The 15,255-nt window shown below is 37.7% G+C and overlaps 1 protein-coding gene across 15 annotated transcripts in view; it reads left to right on the forward strand.

Annotated features, from left to right (window-relative positions):
* Positions 1 to 15,255, forward strand: part of Chl1 (cell adhesion molecule L1-like) — a 222,455-nt gene that overhangs the window by 147,824 nt on the left and 59,376 nt on the right. For 8 of the 15 annotated variants that reach the window (XM_006505473.3, XM_011241198.3, XM_006505467.3 and 5 more), the window contains 4 exons: positions 6,271 to 6,393; positions 7,404 to 7,574; positions 8,513 to 8,560; positions 10,321 to 10,441. In XM_006505473.3, coding sequence (XP_006505536.1) covers positions 6,271 to 6,393; positions 7,404 to 7,574; positions 8,513 to 8,560; positions 10,321 to 10,441 — 463 coding nt within the window. The remainder of the gene's footprint in view (positions 1 to 6,270; positions 6,394 to 7,403; positions 7,575 to 8,512; positions 8,561 to 10,320; positions 10,442 to 15,255) is intronic. The other 7 variants (XM_017321377.2, XM_030255132.1, NM_007697.2 and 4 more) reach the window with 1 other exon arrangement.

Raw genomic sequence — 15,255 nt, forward strand, 5'->3', positions numbered from 1 at the left:
TGGACTCTCTAGGTCAGTGGTTCTCAATCTTCCTAATTCTTTGATGCTTTAATACAGTTCTTCATGTTGTGGTGATCCCCAACCATAAAATTATTTTTGTTGCTACTTCATAACTGTGATTTTCTGTTATTATGAACCATAATGTAAATATCTGCTAGGTAGGCTAACTGATATGTGACTCATGTGGGGTTCGTGTCACATTCGTTGAGAACTACTGCTCCAAACACAGAACATTTTTTTGTCACGTTTTTTCTGTTAAGTAAAAAGAGAGGTTTTTTTTTTTTTTCTTCTGCATATTGAGAGAATCAGAGTAAGGTGTTTTCAATCCTTTCTGGCAGCACCTGAAGTTATATGGATCCAAGAGAGTTTCCACTTGTAAGTTATCTGTATCTTGAATCAAGTGGATAAGTTAGTTTGTAGTCAACATATCTGTAGGAAAGGTTTTCCATATAAATCTGCAGCACCATTGCAAACATAGGAGGTTGATTGCATCTAGGCTGGAAGACAATGGGCTTTCTGGACATGTTTGAAGCCCCACTTAAGTAGACAGTGATGAGTGGATGGGTTCTGATCCCTTTGCATGAAGACTACTCAGGGTCAAGTCTAGTCCAGATGACTGAATTTTGTGATGATGGAAGGTTCCTTGGAAATGTAAGATCAAGACAAAGGAGTGGAACTGTCTCACACAAGCATGAGCTTTTGCTTAAGACTAACCATATTGCATCTTTCCGCTATAAATAATGTTATAGGTATCACCAGTGAATTAAAATCAATCAGTCACTTTCAGGGTGATTTTCAAATAGTCATTTGTTTAAGAATTAAAATTGTGTATGAGTTAAAATTGACTGCTATTGTGTTGCGGAATTTAATTTAACATTATACTCATTAGTTTTCTTCATAAACTTGGCACAACCTAGAGTCATCTGGGATGAAAGAATCTCAACTGTGCAATTGGCTGGGTCATATTGGCCTGGTGCCATGTCTATGAGACATTGTTTGGAATGATGATTGATGCAGAGAAGTGTAGTCTACTATGGGCATCACCGCAGCTAGTCAGGTCTAGGCTATAAAAGAAAGTCAGAGGAGAATGAGCCAGAGATAAGCCAATTAGCAGCCTACCCCCTTAATATCACTTCAGTTGTTGCCTGATTTGCTGTCCTCACTTCTCTTTGTTACCTGTACCTGTATGCTGAATAAACCCTCTACTCCCTAAATTGCTGTGATTCATGATGTTTTCACAGCAACATAACGCAAAAGAGAACATCTACTGTAAATATAAAAATCTTTTGCCCATCCATAGTAAAGCCTAGAAGCTTCAAGGTCAGCAAATAATAATGAAACAATCCAAATTAATTAATTTCCTTTCTAAAATTCCTCTGAGACCTTAAATTGGGAGATATAAGCTTCCTTGTTTCCTGATACTCATTTCATCAGTTACAAATTGCTCTGAAGATTTACAGTGTGTGTTTAAGGGCTTGGTAGACTTATAAATTGTATTTTCCTTTCCTTTATATTATGGATGGATTAGATGCCCAGTGAACTAACTACATGTTTACAGTTTGGGAAATGAAATTTCATAATGTAGACATAATTAATGTAAGAATGCTAGTACTTCACAGATTGTATTATCTGTTTGAATCATTAGACTTTTCTACATGCTTTGAGGGAGCAGATTTCCAACTAATGATTCATATATCTTATTAATTTTCTACTTTCAAGCAAGCTGGGTAGCCACATTAAGCTCTGCATTGTTTGCATATTAGATAGAATCATGTACCCCCTCATTTTCCTATATGTGCTTCTCTTCCCATGTTGTCCTTTGGTTCTGAGTGTAAACAGATCCATCAAAGTCCAAGCACACAGCTAATTTCCATACTAGTGTACACTGGTTCTCAGTGTGGCAAGTAGTACTAAATAAATCATTTGAATTTGGAGGTTTGAGCACGTAACACATTTTTAATATTTCATAGATAAGGAGTACTTTCTGTCAATCAATGCCAGAGCAACAGCTGGTATATTAGTTTATCTTTGAAGGTCTTCAACAACTTTCCTGTCGCTTAGTAGGAATGTCATGGTACCTGTAGAAAATGGATGGTCCAAGGATGACTACTATTCACACATCCAGCCAGTGTCACCAAATAAAATCTCAGATAAATGTGATAACCGAGAGTGACCCACCATTGGCCGAAAGGATGAAGACATTGAAGCTTTCCTGCACTCTTGCTGCGGTTCTGCCATACACTTCTGCTTGCAATTCTCAGCTTGGGAAAGTTATTGAATTTAGACAACAAGTTGGAACATGGCTACAAGAAAATGGCAGCAAATTTGCCCTGAAGCTTAGGGTGGGATGGAGGTCAAAGGGCTACACAATAAATACAGAGAAAACAGACAGAAGTTCTCAATATACATTTTGTAGATACTGGCCAGATGTGCAAAATTAAGATTAAGAATGAAGAACATTGGATTTCTAGAAAATATAACAATCTCTTATGAATTTAGGGATTATGCTTAAACATAAAAAAGTGGAAAACTCAGTTAAAAGTCCAGTAAAGTCAGGGCTGTTTGGTACATGTCATCCTACAACCATCGTCCTGAGTCAGAACTTGTGTGATGATTGCATATGCAAACTTGAAAATTCCTCAGATGAACTGGAAGGCAGCTATATAATTTTCAGGCAGAATACATTTTGAATATCCATATATGTGTAAATTTTTATATGAATTTGAAACACTGGTCTTGGTTGCCTCTCCTTGCAGTTCTGACTTGCATTCTGCCCATACTTGCTCCTTGGGGAACCCATTCCAGTGTGAGGAGAAGACAGTAGAATGAAATATTGGAAACTCTCCTTTCCAGTGTTGTTTCCATTTTGTTGGAAATTGCACTTAATGGAGTCATCCCAAGGTGGAAGTTCTCTTTGCAACTTAGAGTGATCAAATTTGTTCTTCATTGTCTGTTTCCCACTGCCTCATGTGTGCCTTGACTTCTTCGTTTGTTTGTTAGTTTATTATAGCTGGTGACTTGAATAGGGTATGTGCCAATCATATTCATTGACAAAGCAGTAAAGCCAGAGATTGGCAACACCAAACTAACAAAAGAAATCACAGTATTTGGAGAAAGATGATTTCATGTCTGCGGGAAATAAAATGAGCAAATCCTGTGGTTTGCATTGCAACTCAGAGAAACAGTCATAGCACAGAGCAGCAATATGTTTGTTTAGAAAGATGTTTTAATGGTTTGCATTTTTTGTTTGAGTTGGGGGGGGTGCTGTGGCTGTGGGTATGGCTATGGATGTGGCTGTGGCTGTGGCACTATGTCAGAGTACACGTGCAGTTGTCAGAGAACAACTTCAGGAATTAGTCTTCTCCTTTAACCAGATGTGCTCCAGGGAATGAACTCAGGTTGTCACACTTACCCAACAAACCATCTAGTGTGAAAAAAAAAAGCCCAAAACCACCACCACCACCACCACCACCACCACCACCAACAACAACAACAACAACAACAACAACAACAAAACTTCATGCCAGGTTCTTTTTCTTTCTTTAGTGAAAACAGATTCTTTTGAAATACAATGTATCTTGATTGCAATTTTCCTTTCCTCCACTCCCCTAAAATCCTCTATGTTCCCCACTCTTCCAGATCCACAACCTTTCTATCTTTTTAGACCAAACAAACAAGCAGGTTGCTAATAGATAGCAACCAAACATGACAAAATAAAGTATAATAAAATAACCCAATTTGGACACGGCAACACAACAGGAAGAAAAAGTCCCTAGAGCAGGCACAAGAGTCAGAGACCCACTCGATCTCATAGTGAAGAATCTCATAAGCATACAGGTATATTATATACACAGAGATCCGGGTGCAGACCAATGTAGCCCTGGCACTTGCTGCTGAAGTCTCTCTGATCTAATACAAACAGTGATTAGTTGATTCAGATGGCTTCGTTCTGATGTCTTCCTTATCACCTCTGGCCCATAAAATTTTTTCTGCCTCTTCCTCCGGATTTTCTGATCTCTGAAAGAAGAGATTTGATGGAGAGTCCACCTTAAGACTTTCTCTTTACATAATGTCTGGCTATGGGTCTCTGCATCTGTTTCCATCTCCTGGTGGAGTAAGCCTTTCTGATGATGACTGAAATGGGCACTGATCTATGAATCTAACAGAACATCATTAGAAATCATTTTTAATGAGATTGAAGGAAGATGATTTCATGTGTGTGTGAACTAAGATGAAGAAATCCTGTAGTTTTCATTACATCTCAGAAAAACATGCATTGTGTTTTCATTCCTTGTATATAGCACGCAGCAACAATACTTTCTTTCAGGATTTTAGACCAGAAGTATTTGGTGTTAAGCTAGAACTCTAGGCTTTCTAGTACCTGCTTCTTGGTTATCCAAGTAATATTGGGTATGGATTCCATCTTCTGAAGGGAACATTAAGTAAAAGCAGACATTGGTTGGCTATCCTCACAAGGTCTGTGCCAATGTTGTCCTAGGACGTTTATGTTGCTTACAGGACACAGTGTAGGTCAAAGTTTTTGTTGCAGGATTGCTTTTCATATTTCTCTTTTGGAAGGCTGCAGAGTACCTTCCTACACCAAAGAAACCAGAACATAGGCGTTCCATTGTAGGTACCAGCTCCACTTCCACATGTTAGGTGAATTATGTAGGTGTTGTCCTTGGCAATGGAGCCTCCCTGTCATTTTTCAGAGAGCAATATTTTATCTTAACAACAGCCCGAGTTGTTTTACCTTAAAACGAAATCAAGCTGGTTCATCAACATCTTTCTTTAGCTTAGCAAAACTTTCTTCTATGATTTTGTTGAAAATGATTTCTGGGCCCTTGAGCTGGAAACCTTCTTCTTTTACTATTCCTAATATTTTCAGCTTTTGTCTTTCCATGGTATCCCAGATTTCTTGGATGTTTTGTGTCAAAAAATTTGGACATGTAGCATTACCTTTTGACTGATGTATCCATTTCTTCTATCTTACCTCCACTGCCTCAGATTCTCTCTGCCATATCTTGTATTCTGTTGGAGATACTTTCCTCTGTAGCTCCTGTTCAAATTCCTAAGTTTTTTCAATTTCAGAATTCCATTCATTAATGTTTTCCTTATTAATTATATTTCCATTTTTATGTCTTGAATGCTTTATTCATTTTCTTCAACCATTGTTTGTGGGGTTTTTTTTGTTTTTTTTTTGTTTTGTTTTTGTTGATGTTGCTATTGTTTTCATTTATTTAGGGAATTTATACATTTCCTCCAGTATTGCGTTTCCCTGGCTTTCTTTAAGGAATTAATGTATTCATTTCCTCATACTTTCTGTTTTCCTATATTTCTTTAAGGGAGTTACTAATTTCCTCTTTTAAGGATCTCTATTATATTCATGTAGTTACTTTTAAGGTCTTCTACTTGTGTTTCAGCTTTGTTGAAATGTTCAAGGCCTGCTGTGGCAAGATCACCAGGCTCTGGTGGATCTATTGCTTTGTCTGTTACTGATAGTTTTTGTGCTAGTGTCTAGGCATCTGAGTTTGTGATGATTATAGGTCTAGCTGTTTTCCGTATTTGTCTTGGTTGTGTCTGTATTTAGTTTCTTGGTTTCTGTTTTCTCTGTGGACTTTCAGAGAGTATGGTGACATGTGTTGACCATTTTTCTTGCCTGCTCAGGAGGCCTATGCACAGGCAATGCCTGCTAGTTGGGGTACTGGGTGAGTTTGGAGAAGGAAGTTTGTAGGAGAAGGTATTGTGGTTCTTTGGAATGGGATCAGAAAGAATAGGGAGACGAAAGCAAGTAGCCTTCTACAGAGATGGAGATGAAAGGGGGGGATTGGATCTCAGGAGCAGTAGGAGAGCTATGGGTCTGCTTTAGCCTACTTGTTGCTCTAAGATGAGTAGACCTTGGGTTAGCAGGGCATGCCTTCTGGATTTAGGGCCTGGGACAAAGCAAGGCATTGGGGGAGGAAGATTGGACCTTTGGGATTCTTGGGAGATGGGTGGGGGGAAGATGCAAGTGTTTTCTGCTGTAGATCCTGGGGATTTGAACTGGAGGAACAGATAGAAAAGAAAAGGCCTTCAGGAAGCCTTGTCATGCCAGATTCTTAATAGGATTTTCCTCTGTAGGGTAGATATGAGAACAACAACATGAGATGTGTAATTTCTTAGTTGATCATTTTTTTTAAAAAATCAAAAGGAATGTCATTAGTTATTAGTAATGTAGAACATATTAAAGCTACATTAAAAGTGAATGCTTCATTGTGATCATTTTATCAGGGGTTCCAAAATTCCCAAAAGAAAAAATTGAACCCATTGATGTAGAAGAAGGGGATTCCATTGTCTTACCCTGCAACCCTCCAAAAGGCCTCCCACCTTTGCACATCTATTGGATGAATATTGGTAAGTAGTGTTCTGTTCCATCAGTCAAGGTCACTTTTATTCCATGAACTATGTATATGACTCAATGAAAGCAAAGAAAGCAGTCATTCGTATATGATTGGTTATCCTGTAGAATCAAATAGTCGTCAAAATTAGACACATTCACAATTCCACTCTTACTTCTAAGTATAAACTGAAGTGTATATGTGAGGGCACTGGAAGATCATCATGTCTCTTGATTTTACAGTATTTGAAAGGGAGCAGATTAGTTGTATGATAGAACAAGCCTGCAAGAAAACCTGCCTTTTGCAGTTTTTACCTTTGGAACACAGGCTAGCTCAGAGTTGAAAGAATTGGGCTGTATTGTTGATTTAGTATTACTGTTTTAGCTTAATTATCCCTGCTAAAAACACTGACCTACAAAATAGTCAGTGTCAGCCATTTGCTTGCTCTTCTTGCTTTGGTGATTCCTAACATGAAGCCTCTGATTGAGAAGCCGGTTCTGTCACCTGTTTTCTCACCGCATTCAGGGTGTTTTCTCACTGCATTGCATGAGAAAATCACATTTGTGCAGCAGCTAGAGAAGAGTGGCTGAAGCTGCCTTTGGCTGCAGCCAAAATCCAAACCTTTAACTCATCCTAGAATTACATAGCTGCTCCCAGTGGAGGGTGATCAATGGTGCAGGCATCACTCTTGAGGAGTCCAGTTTCAGAGAAATATCATCCAAAGAAAATAAGGGTAGTAATTGATATCTGTACTGAACAATTCTTCAATAAGCCAACACAAAGCAAGAGACCAGTTTGTAAGGAGACATGGAGTACCAGATTTGTCATATCTGGGTGTCTGTGAGATAATCAGCCTCCCAAGGATGTCCTTGCTAATTTCTTCTCTGTTTGCCTACTGCAGGAAGAGCAGACAGGAAACATCACAATACAAAATATGTGAAAGAAATAGAAATTTAAAAACCTGATGCAGCATCATGAGGAGAAGCAGCCCATTTCAGTGACGAGTTGTGTTTTTCCCCTTGGCAGAGTTAGAACACATTGAACAAGATGAGAGAGTATACATGAGCCAAAGAGGAGATCTGTACTTTGCAAATGTGGAAGAAAATGACAGTCGGAATGATTACTGTTGCTTCGCTGCATTTCCAAAATTAAGAACGATTGTACAGAAAATGCCAATGAAACTGACTGTGAACAGTTGTAAGTCCAAGTAATTTATTCTTCCTTCAATCATGCTGAATGCAAATGTGTGTATAATTCCATTCTTCTCTCTGAAGCCATTTTAAAGCTGGTTGGTATTTTCCGTCATTGTTTCGTTTAACTCTAGAGACTTCATCCAGATGATGTAGACATCTGCAGCTGCAGATCCACAGTAGCTCTGTCTCTGGCAGCCAGAAAATCAAATCTCAATTCACAGTACAAATGTGCTTCATTTCATGTCTGCAGGATCTACTCATTTTCAGCGAGCACAAAGCACATCTTGGGCACGGGCTCACCGTGACCTTGGATAAATCAGCAAGCTGAAAATGATGGAGACAAAAATTGAGTCAAAAGAAAATCACCATTTATATTCTTTTTCTTTTAATCCCATCAAGCTTTTTCTTTGTCCTTCCCAAATTGGCAAAGTTATCTGAATTGATTTTCTGTTTCCTACTTGATGCTGTAAATGCATGTCTGGGTTCCCAAAAGGGAAGGAGTAATTAGTGAGAGACGAAGTGGTAAGATTCAAAGGCAAAAGATAATCCCAGAATCTCTCAGGCAGAGTAATTGACCCTGGTGGAGCAGAAGGTTAGCATGACCATTTCATTGTCTAATTTGTTCCACAATTTTTGTGTGCATATGATGTTTGTGGGTCTACTTTATGAAGGCTTTCAGTAGCCTGAAATCTTTGTAATACAGTAATCACTGATGTCTTTACAACTTTTTGATATATATATATATATATATATGTATATATATATGTGTGTGTGTGTATATATATATATACACACTGTATTCGCAGTGACAGTACTCAAATGGGCATAGCTGTACTTCATCTTGTAATTTTTCCAGAAACAAATCCATGGGTTTTCATGCTTTATTGATGTCAGCATCTACCATTATGTTTGTATTAGTTTCTTCCATCTTTTTTATTTCAGTAAAGCATGCTAGTGATTCAAGTTCATCCACAGAAATTTGTTCCCAGGGTAAGTTGGTCATATGTAGAATTTGAACATATAGTTTTACCTTTAGCCATACATGGTCATCTCATTTTATAATTATTAGAGTAATTATTACAAATACAGTATTCTGTCAAGTAACACTTTAGAATAGAAGGTTTTATGATCCATAATCCTTTAGAGTTTATGTAAAGAGATAAGTACATGTGTATATGTATAGGTATGTGTATGTATATATGTGTGTATGTGATCTTTAAATGTAATATACAATTATATCTAATTAAAACATATATAAAGTAGCATATATAATTAATTATATATAATCATATAATTAACATATAAACTTGTATCTGTATTTTTAAGTATAGCTATAAGTGTAAGTATGCAATGGTGTATTACTTTGATTTTTTTCTAATAGCTCACACATAGCACAGAAGGTCGATAGCTTTAAATACCAAAAGATAAAATAAATGGTTAATATCAAGAAAAGTAGAAAAAATTTGGGCTTAAGAAAGTTAAGTGAATCATTTTTACCTACAGGACTTGTCAGAACAGTTTAAAAACCACTAAGCAGTCTCACTGAGAAAGAATGCAGTTTTTAGTATATCTCCTTTTTTTTTTTTGTCTATGAAATCTTTTAGATCTTATTCATTTTTTTCTATCAAATATCGATCAGAATTTGCATTTTATCTATGATGCTTGAGTTTTAACCTGAGTTAAACATACATACATAATGACTTGTTTTCTATATTACAGAACACACTCAAATGAAATAAATATTCTTTACATTATGTGGGCGAGGGGCTTCACTTAGGTTTCTAATATACCTGTGATCTCATCACAAGTGAACGCAGCACTTGGCTTGGGGGCCATCTCATGTATGCTCTCTCATTCCCAACATCATTTTCTGTGAGATTAGTAATCTACAGATACGTCTTCAAGTGTTGAAAAATTCATGGCATATAGTACATATTCAAAAATCATTTCTAGTATATAAGTTCATGCAAGAAGATGGAAAGCAGACTGCACGTGGCTTCCTGTATTTTACACTCCACTCTTCTGATAATAGAAAGTCAGCTATTTTATTTCTTAAAAAAGATAAAGTCACATTGGCACTGAATATGAAAAACAATTTATGTTCACCTTTGGAAATAAAATCAAAATATAGTGTGAATGAAGTGTCCTAATTTGCCATTATATTTTATATTTTAAAATTACCAATAAAAGAATAAATGAAACTTTTTAATCAATACTTTCCAAACACAGATGTATTATGAATCATTTTCTAAAGCATTTGGTATCCTTAAGGATCTGAGACTAAAAGAAGTTTACTGAAGAGCTAAATAAATTCATGGCTGCCCAGTGTCTACTATAAGTTTCCTCAGTCTGGATTCTCAATAAAGTACTAGAAAGGAAGCTATATTTTTAGAAAGAATCCTATCTAATACTTTGATCAATAGACATCTAATTATCAGAAATGGCAAGGTATGGTAAAACAATCAAATACAAAGTCAGACTATCAGTTAACTTGAGAGTGTCTTCAAGAAATCGTCTTGAGTAAGGCTTCAAGTTCTGAAAAGGCACAGGTGGTATACATCGTGACATTTAAAAACATTAGTAAAGAAACAGAGACACATGCTTCCTGGGATAAGAGAAGTCTGTTTAAGAAGCACACCAAAATATATACATTAAAGCATGTGAAATCATGTTTTAAGAATGACATGGTACCATAGAAATTTTACCACCTTTATTGAGGAAGGCATTGACTCTTCTCCTTTCTTTTTCAGCAAATTCCATCAAGCAAAGGAAACCCAAACTTCTGTTGCCTCCTGCCCAAATGGGAAGTTTATCTGCAAAGACTGTACTCAAAGGGGATACACTATTGCTCGAGTGTTTTGCGGAGGGCCTGTGAGTACCCTGACCTCTGCCCAGCCCTTATCCCATCTAGTGTGTTAACGACATAGAATTCAAGACTTTGCTCCATGCATGCTCTTAAGTTACTATTTTTTTTAAAGATTATAAACATCATTTGTGTTTCTCCGGAGAAACGCATTTCTGCTTCCTTATACAGAATTAAGGTTACAACTGAAATTGACTTACAGGTTCTTATCTTCATTGTGGCATTGGAAGTGCAGGGACCAAGGCAAACCTTAGTGAAGTGAATGATCTACTGTGGTCCTTAAAGCATGTGCATTAGTAGCCACACATCTACTCTAAGCTGTGCTTTTCTTTCTTTTCTACTCGTTTCTTTGTACAGTGCTAGCTCCACTGTTATAGTGCTTTAGGAGCTTATTGCTTAAGCCCCAAGCGAGGTCCAGCCACCTATCCTCAACAAGCCATCTAAAAGAGTCTAATTTAAAAAGGAAAGCAGGAAAAACTTATTCCACATGCTCATATTGGGCAGAGGGATAAAACGACTTGGAGACCACTCCTAGGTCTGACTTCTGATTGTGGAGTGTGACCACAGTTTAAGTGGAGGTCCAAGGATGTGCACGGTGTTGTCCCACATACTTTTGCCTCATCAATCATTTGCCTGGACTTCAGTCTCATTCAGTAAAGTGGTATGACGAGTTGTTAGAACTGTGTGAAATCTCTCTCTCTTTTTTAATTAGGTATTTTCTTCATTTACATTTCCAATGCTATCCCAAAAGTCCCCCATACCCTCCACCACAACTCCCCTACCCATCCACTCCCACTTCTTGGCCCTGGCATTCCCCTGTACTGAGGCATATAAAGTTTGCAAGACCTTGAAATCTCTTTCTAGGGAACAAAAGTTTCCCCTGTGGCTGTCATCTTTCCCTTTCCCTTCATTAGATTCCTGGGAAATCTTTCAATTCTTTGGGCTCCTCTTTTCAGTAGCCTTATTAGAATTAGTTTATTTACACTAACTACCCTCTTTTTAATTTCCAAAGGTCTCTATTGTATGGGACCACCAACTCCCCAAAAAAGATATGGAGACTTGTATTTGTTATGAATCCCTAGATTTTACAGCTAGGCTTCTTATCAGCTAGCTTGTCACTTCTTTACCTATTTATTCTAAGTTCTTTTACTTGTTTGTTAGTTAACTTTCATTCCCCACCCACACACATCACATCTCGCTTTTCCCAGAGTTCTTATCTCCTCTCAGAAGTCCCACCTTCTTCTTCCTGCCTTTGCTATTGGCCACCATATTTTTATTTTACCAATCAAAAAGAAAGAGAGGGAGTGTTTACAAAACACCCAAGAAAAGAGATGCTTAACAATACCAAAGTTTGGCTTGTTATCAAGTCTCTGCTGGTTCGGAAATCAGATTGAATATAATACAGAAACAATCTTTACACAGTAAATAAAAACGTCACTCCAACACTCTATTTTATTTTTATAAAATAAAATACATTTTTGTGCAAAAGAAAATGTCCAGATGATGAGATTTAGGGGAAGCACACATCAAAAGCTGGTCCACTGACACTTCACAACTCCAACAGCAGAGTCCTGTCTCAGTTCTCCTACTGGAACCCTAAGGGTTGACCTTTTAGCATCTTTGAAAATTCTTGTCTTTGCTGACTGACTTACACATTCATGTAACTGGGGCCCTAGTCACATTCATTGTTTCTACAAGTATGCCTGCTGACTTGAGAGTCTCGCATCAGTAATGCGGTGGAGAAAGGCATTCCATCTTCCAGTTGATTCATTGGATATGTGAATGTTGTAAGCAATTGGGAGTCTCTTTAATCAGCTAGGATCTGAAATGTATTAAATAGTAATTAAGAGTAAAAATAAAACATAAAAACCACCTTTGTTCATAGTTCACTGAAAAGTCTAAATGACTTGTTTTTACATTAGATTGGGAGGAAAAGGAAGGATTTTATTTATTGTACAACTGCGATACTTTGCCCATTTCTCTTTTCAGCCAGGTTGCTTATCAGCCTTAAATCACCTCTGTTCAGTGATAAATCATTTCAATATGTTGTCACATGGCCTCGCTGGAGAAAGAGGTCTATGTGTGCTTTTATAAGGTATATTTTTATTTTATGTATTTTGACTGTGGGTATGCCTGTGCACTCTCTGTGTTCAGTGTTCACAGAGGCAAGAAGAGGCAATAGAAATTTAGAGTGTAGGGAGCCACTATGTGGATGCTGAGAATTAACCATGGTCATCTGCCAGAAGAGCATGTGCTCTTACCTGATAAGCCTTCTCTCTAGCCCTGGTCTGTCTTTTTATCTGAGAAGGTCAAACCCTTGCCCTCTCTGTAACTCATGGTTAACCACCTGGTGTCAGCATGGATTTGTAGTGGTGGACATTAAATTCTCTCATCCTTTGTTCAGCTTAACTCTTCAAGTCAGTCAAACCTGTTAGAGACTTTCCCTATCACTTCCTGCCAATTCTGTCATTTATTTCTGGAGGTGTCTGGCATCTGTTCATATGAACAGTATTGTCCTCCACTTATAAAGGTGGCCCCACGTGCCTTGTAGAGACTAGAATATTGGGGAAGGCACATAAGAAAAAGGCAATAGACATCCACAAAGAGTTCTTCTTCTTTGCAACACAAAGGTTCCTGATACTTTGTTAGAAGAAGAGATTACTCCCCTCTGCTCCCCACAATTGATCTGAGTTGGGTTATCCACTCTTTCCAGTGTTCCTTTGAATCTTCATTGTTGAATCTCCAACAATATTATTGAAAAAGTTTTTGAAAGGACTTCACATATATCTCAAGGATGTTTAAAATCACACAACTTATAGAATAATAAAGTACAAACTACTAATTATAGTGATAGCATACTGTCACATACATCATCAACTCAGTTTCCTCCTGACACTCCCTGGCTGTAAGTATTCCCATGTGCAAAAGAAGCCCACAGACCTCACACAAAAGCACAAGAGCTTTTCTAAGCTGAATGGAAAACGAAGCCCATTCATCTCTGTCTGCCCCCGACCTTAAACTCCTCTAGGAGTAACTCACATCAGCATTATGTTAGCCAAATGCACCCTTTCAGCTTAAACAGGGAAAACAGTGAGGAGTTTGCTTATATCTGCTCTGAGGTGGTTACATTAACCATTTGCCTAAGTAAATAATGATATTAAAGACATTTGGACTGCTAGCTAAGAATGCTTTCTGTGCAAGCTTGAGGACTTCAGATTGAGCTCTCAGCACTCACTTAAAAAGTCAAGTTGGTGTCACCTGAATTTTTGATCTTAGCCATTCTGACTTGTGTGAGATGGAATCTCAGGGTTGTTTAGATTTGCGTTTCCCTGATGATTAAGGATGCTGAACATTTTTTCAGGTGCTTCTCAGCCATTTGGTATTCCTCGGGTGAGGATTCTTTGTTTGGCTCTGAGTCCCATTTTTTAATGGGGTTATTTGATTTTCTGGAGTCCACCTTCTTGAGTTCTTTATATATATTGGATATTAGTCCCCTACCTGATTTAGGATAGGTAAAGATCCTTTCCCAACAGAATGGGGGACTTTTGGGATAGCATTGGAAATGTAAATGAAGAAAATACCTAATTAAAAAAAAAGTCAGATTGGATGCAAACCCACCTAGCAGTTGGCAGGGATGTGGAGGGGATGAGATTAATTCCAAGTGAGAGAGCAGAACACAAAACACAGATTTCCTCCTCTGACCTGTGCTTGTATGCACATATATGCACACTAACACGCCCAATCCTGTTTACACACACACACACACACACACACACACACACACACACACTAATACTACTAATTAAGTGAGGGAAGCTTCCAGAGACACATGCATGTTGGAAAGCTGGGAGCTTATAGATATCCTGGAAATGGTGAAGAGTTAACTGATATTTGACTCTCATTAGTTGAGAAATATAGTCGCATCCCTGCCACCTTATTGACAGTGAGAATGTGCTGTTTTAATAATTCACACTCACGCTGTGTGAAATGAAAGCGGAGTCATCATGAACTTAAGGATGGAAGCTTTCTATGGATCCTACAGCTTTCACCAAGAATCAGAAGAAAAGTTACCACCGTAAAAACTGAAACAAATATTTGAAGTTATGAAAACAGACAAAAATCATTAAATAGCTCAATGTTTCCTCAATCCATCGTTGTTCAGACTCTGTTAGCAAGTACTCCTTAAAAATAAAGCACAGAATCAAACAAAACAGAGCTGTCCAGGATAGAAGAGCTGTTAACCTAGCTGAATAAATTGTCCCTACCTGTGATGTCATGTTCACCGGATTTAAATAATTTAATTTGTTTATAAGAAGTGAGGAGATAGACAAATGATTTTTTTCAAGAACAGAAATAAAAGAAGAAATTCAGGAAACTGAGGTGCTTGCATTGCTAAAGCACAGACTCATGAAAATCTGTGTGAGAGGAACAGAGGCCCAGGGCAACCTGTCACTTGGCAGATGGCCATTTTGACAGATGGTATAAAAGGCAAGCAGGTAGGAGATTCAGAATCCCACCACTGCTTGGTGGCATGCTCTGTAGAATTCAACTGATAATCAATATACTCCCATATGTGTCTGTCTGACTGCAGTGACCATTTCCGAAGGATATCTGCTGAGCACGGGTGCTGGGCTTGGTCAAAAAGGAGATTGTTAGAAAACTGTGAGGTTAACCACTTTGGCTTTGACCGAAAAATAGCAAATGTTTGTAAGAAAGAACTTTATATTTACCTCCAATGTCATTGTTTCCTAATAACTGAGCTATTTTATTCATTATCAGTGTGAGCAAGTAATTTGAAATAACTGAAATAAAAAATTTGAGA

Source organism: Mus musculus, chromosome 6 (genome assembly GCF_000001635.26).
Source record: "Mus musculus strain C57BL/6J chromosome 6, GRCm38.p6 C57BL/6J".
Lineage (NCBI taxonomy): Eukaryota > Metazoa > Chordata > Mammalia > Rodentia > Muridae > Mus > Mus musculus.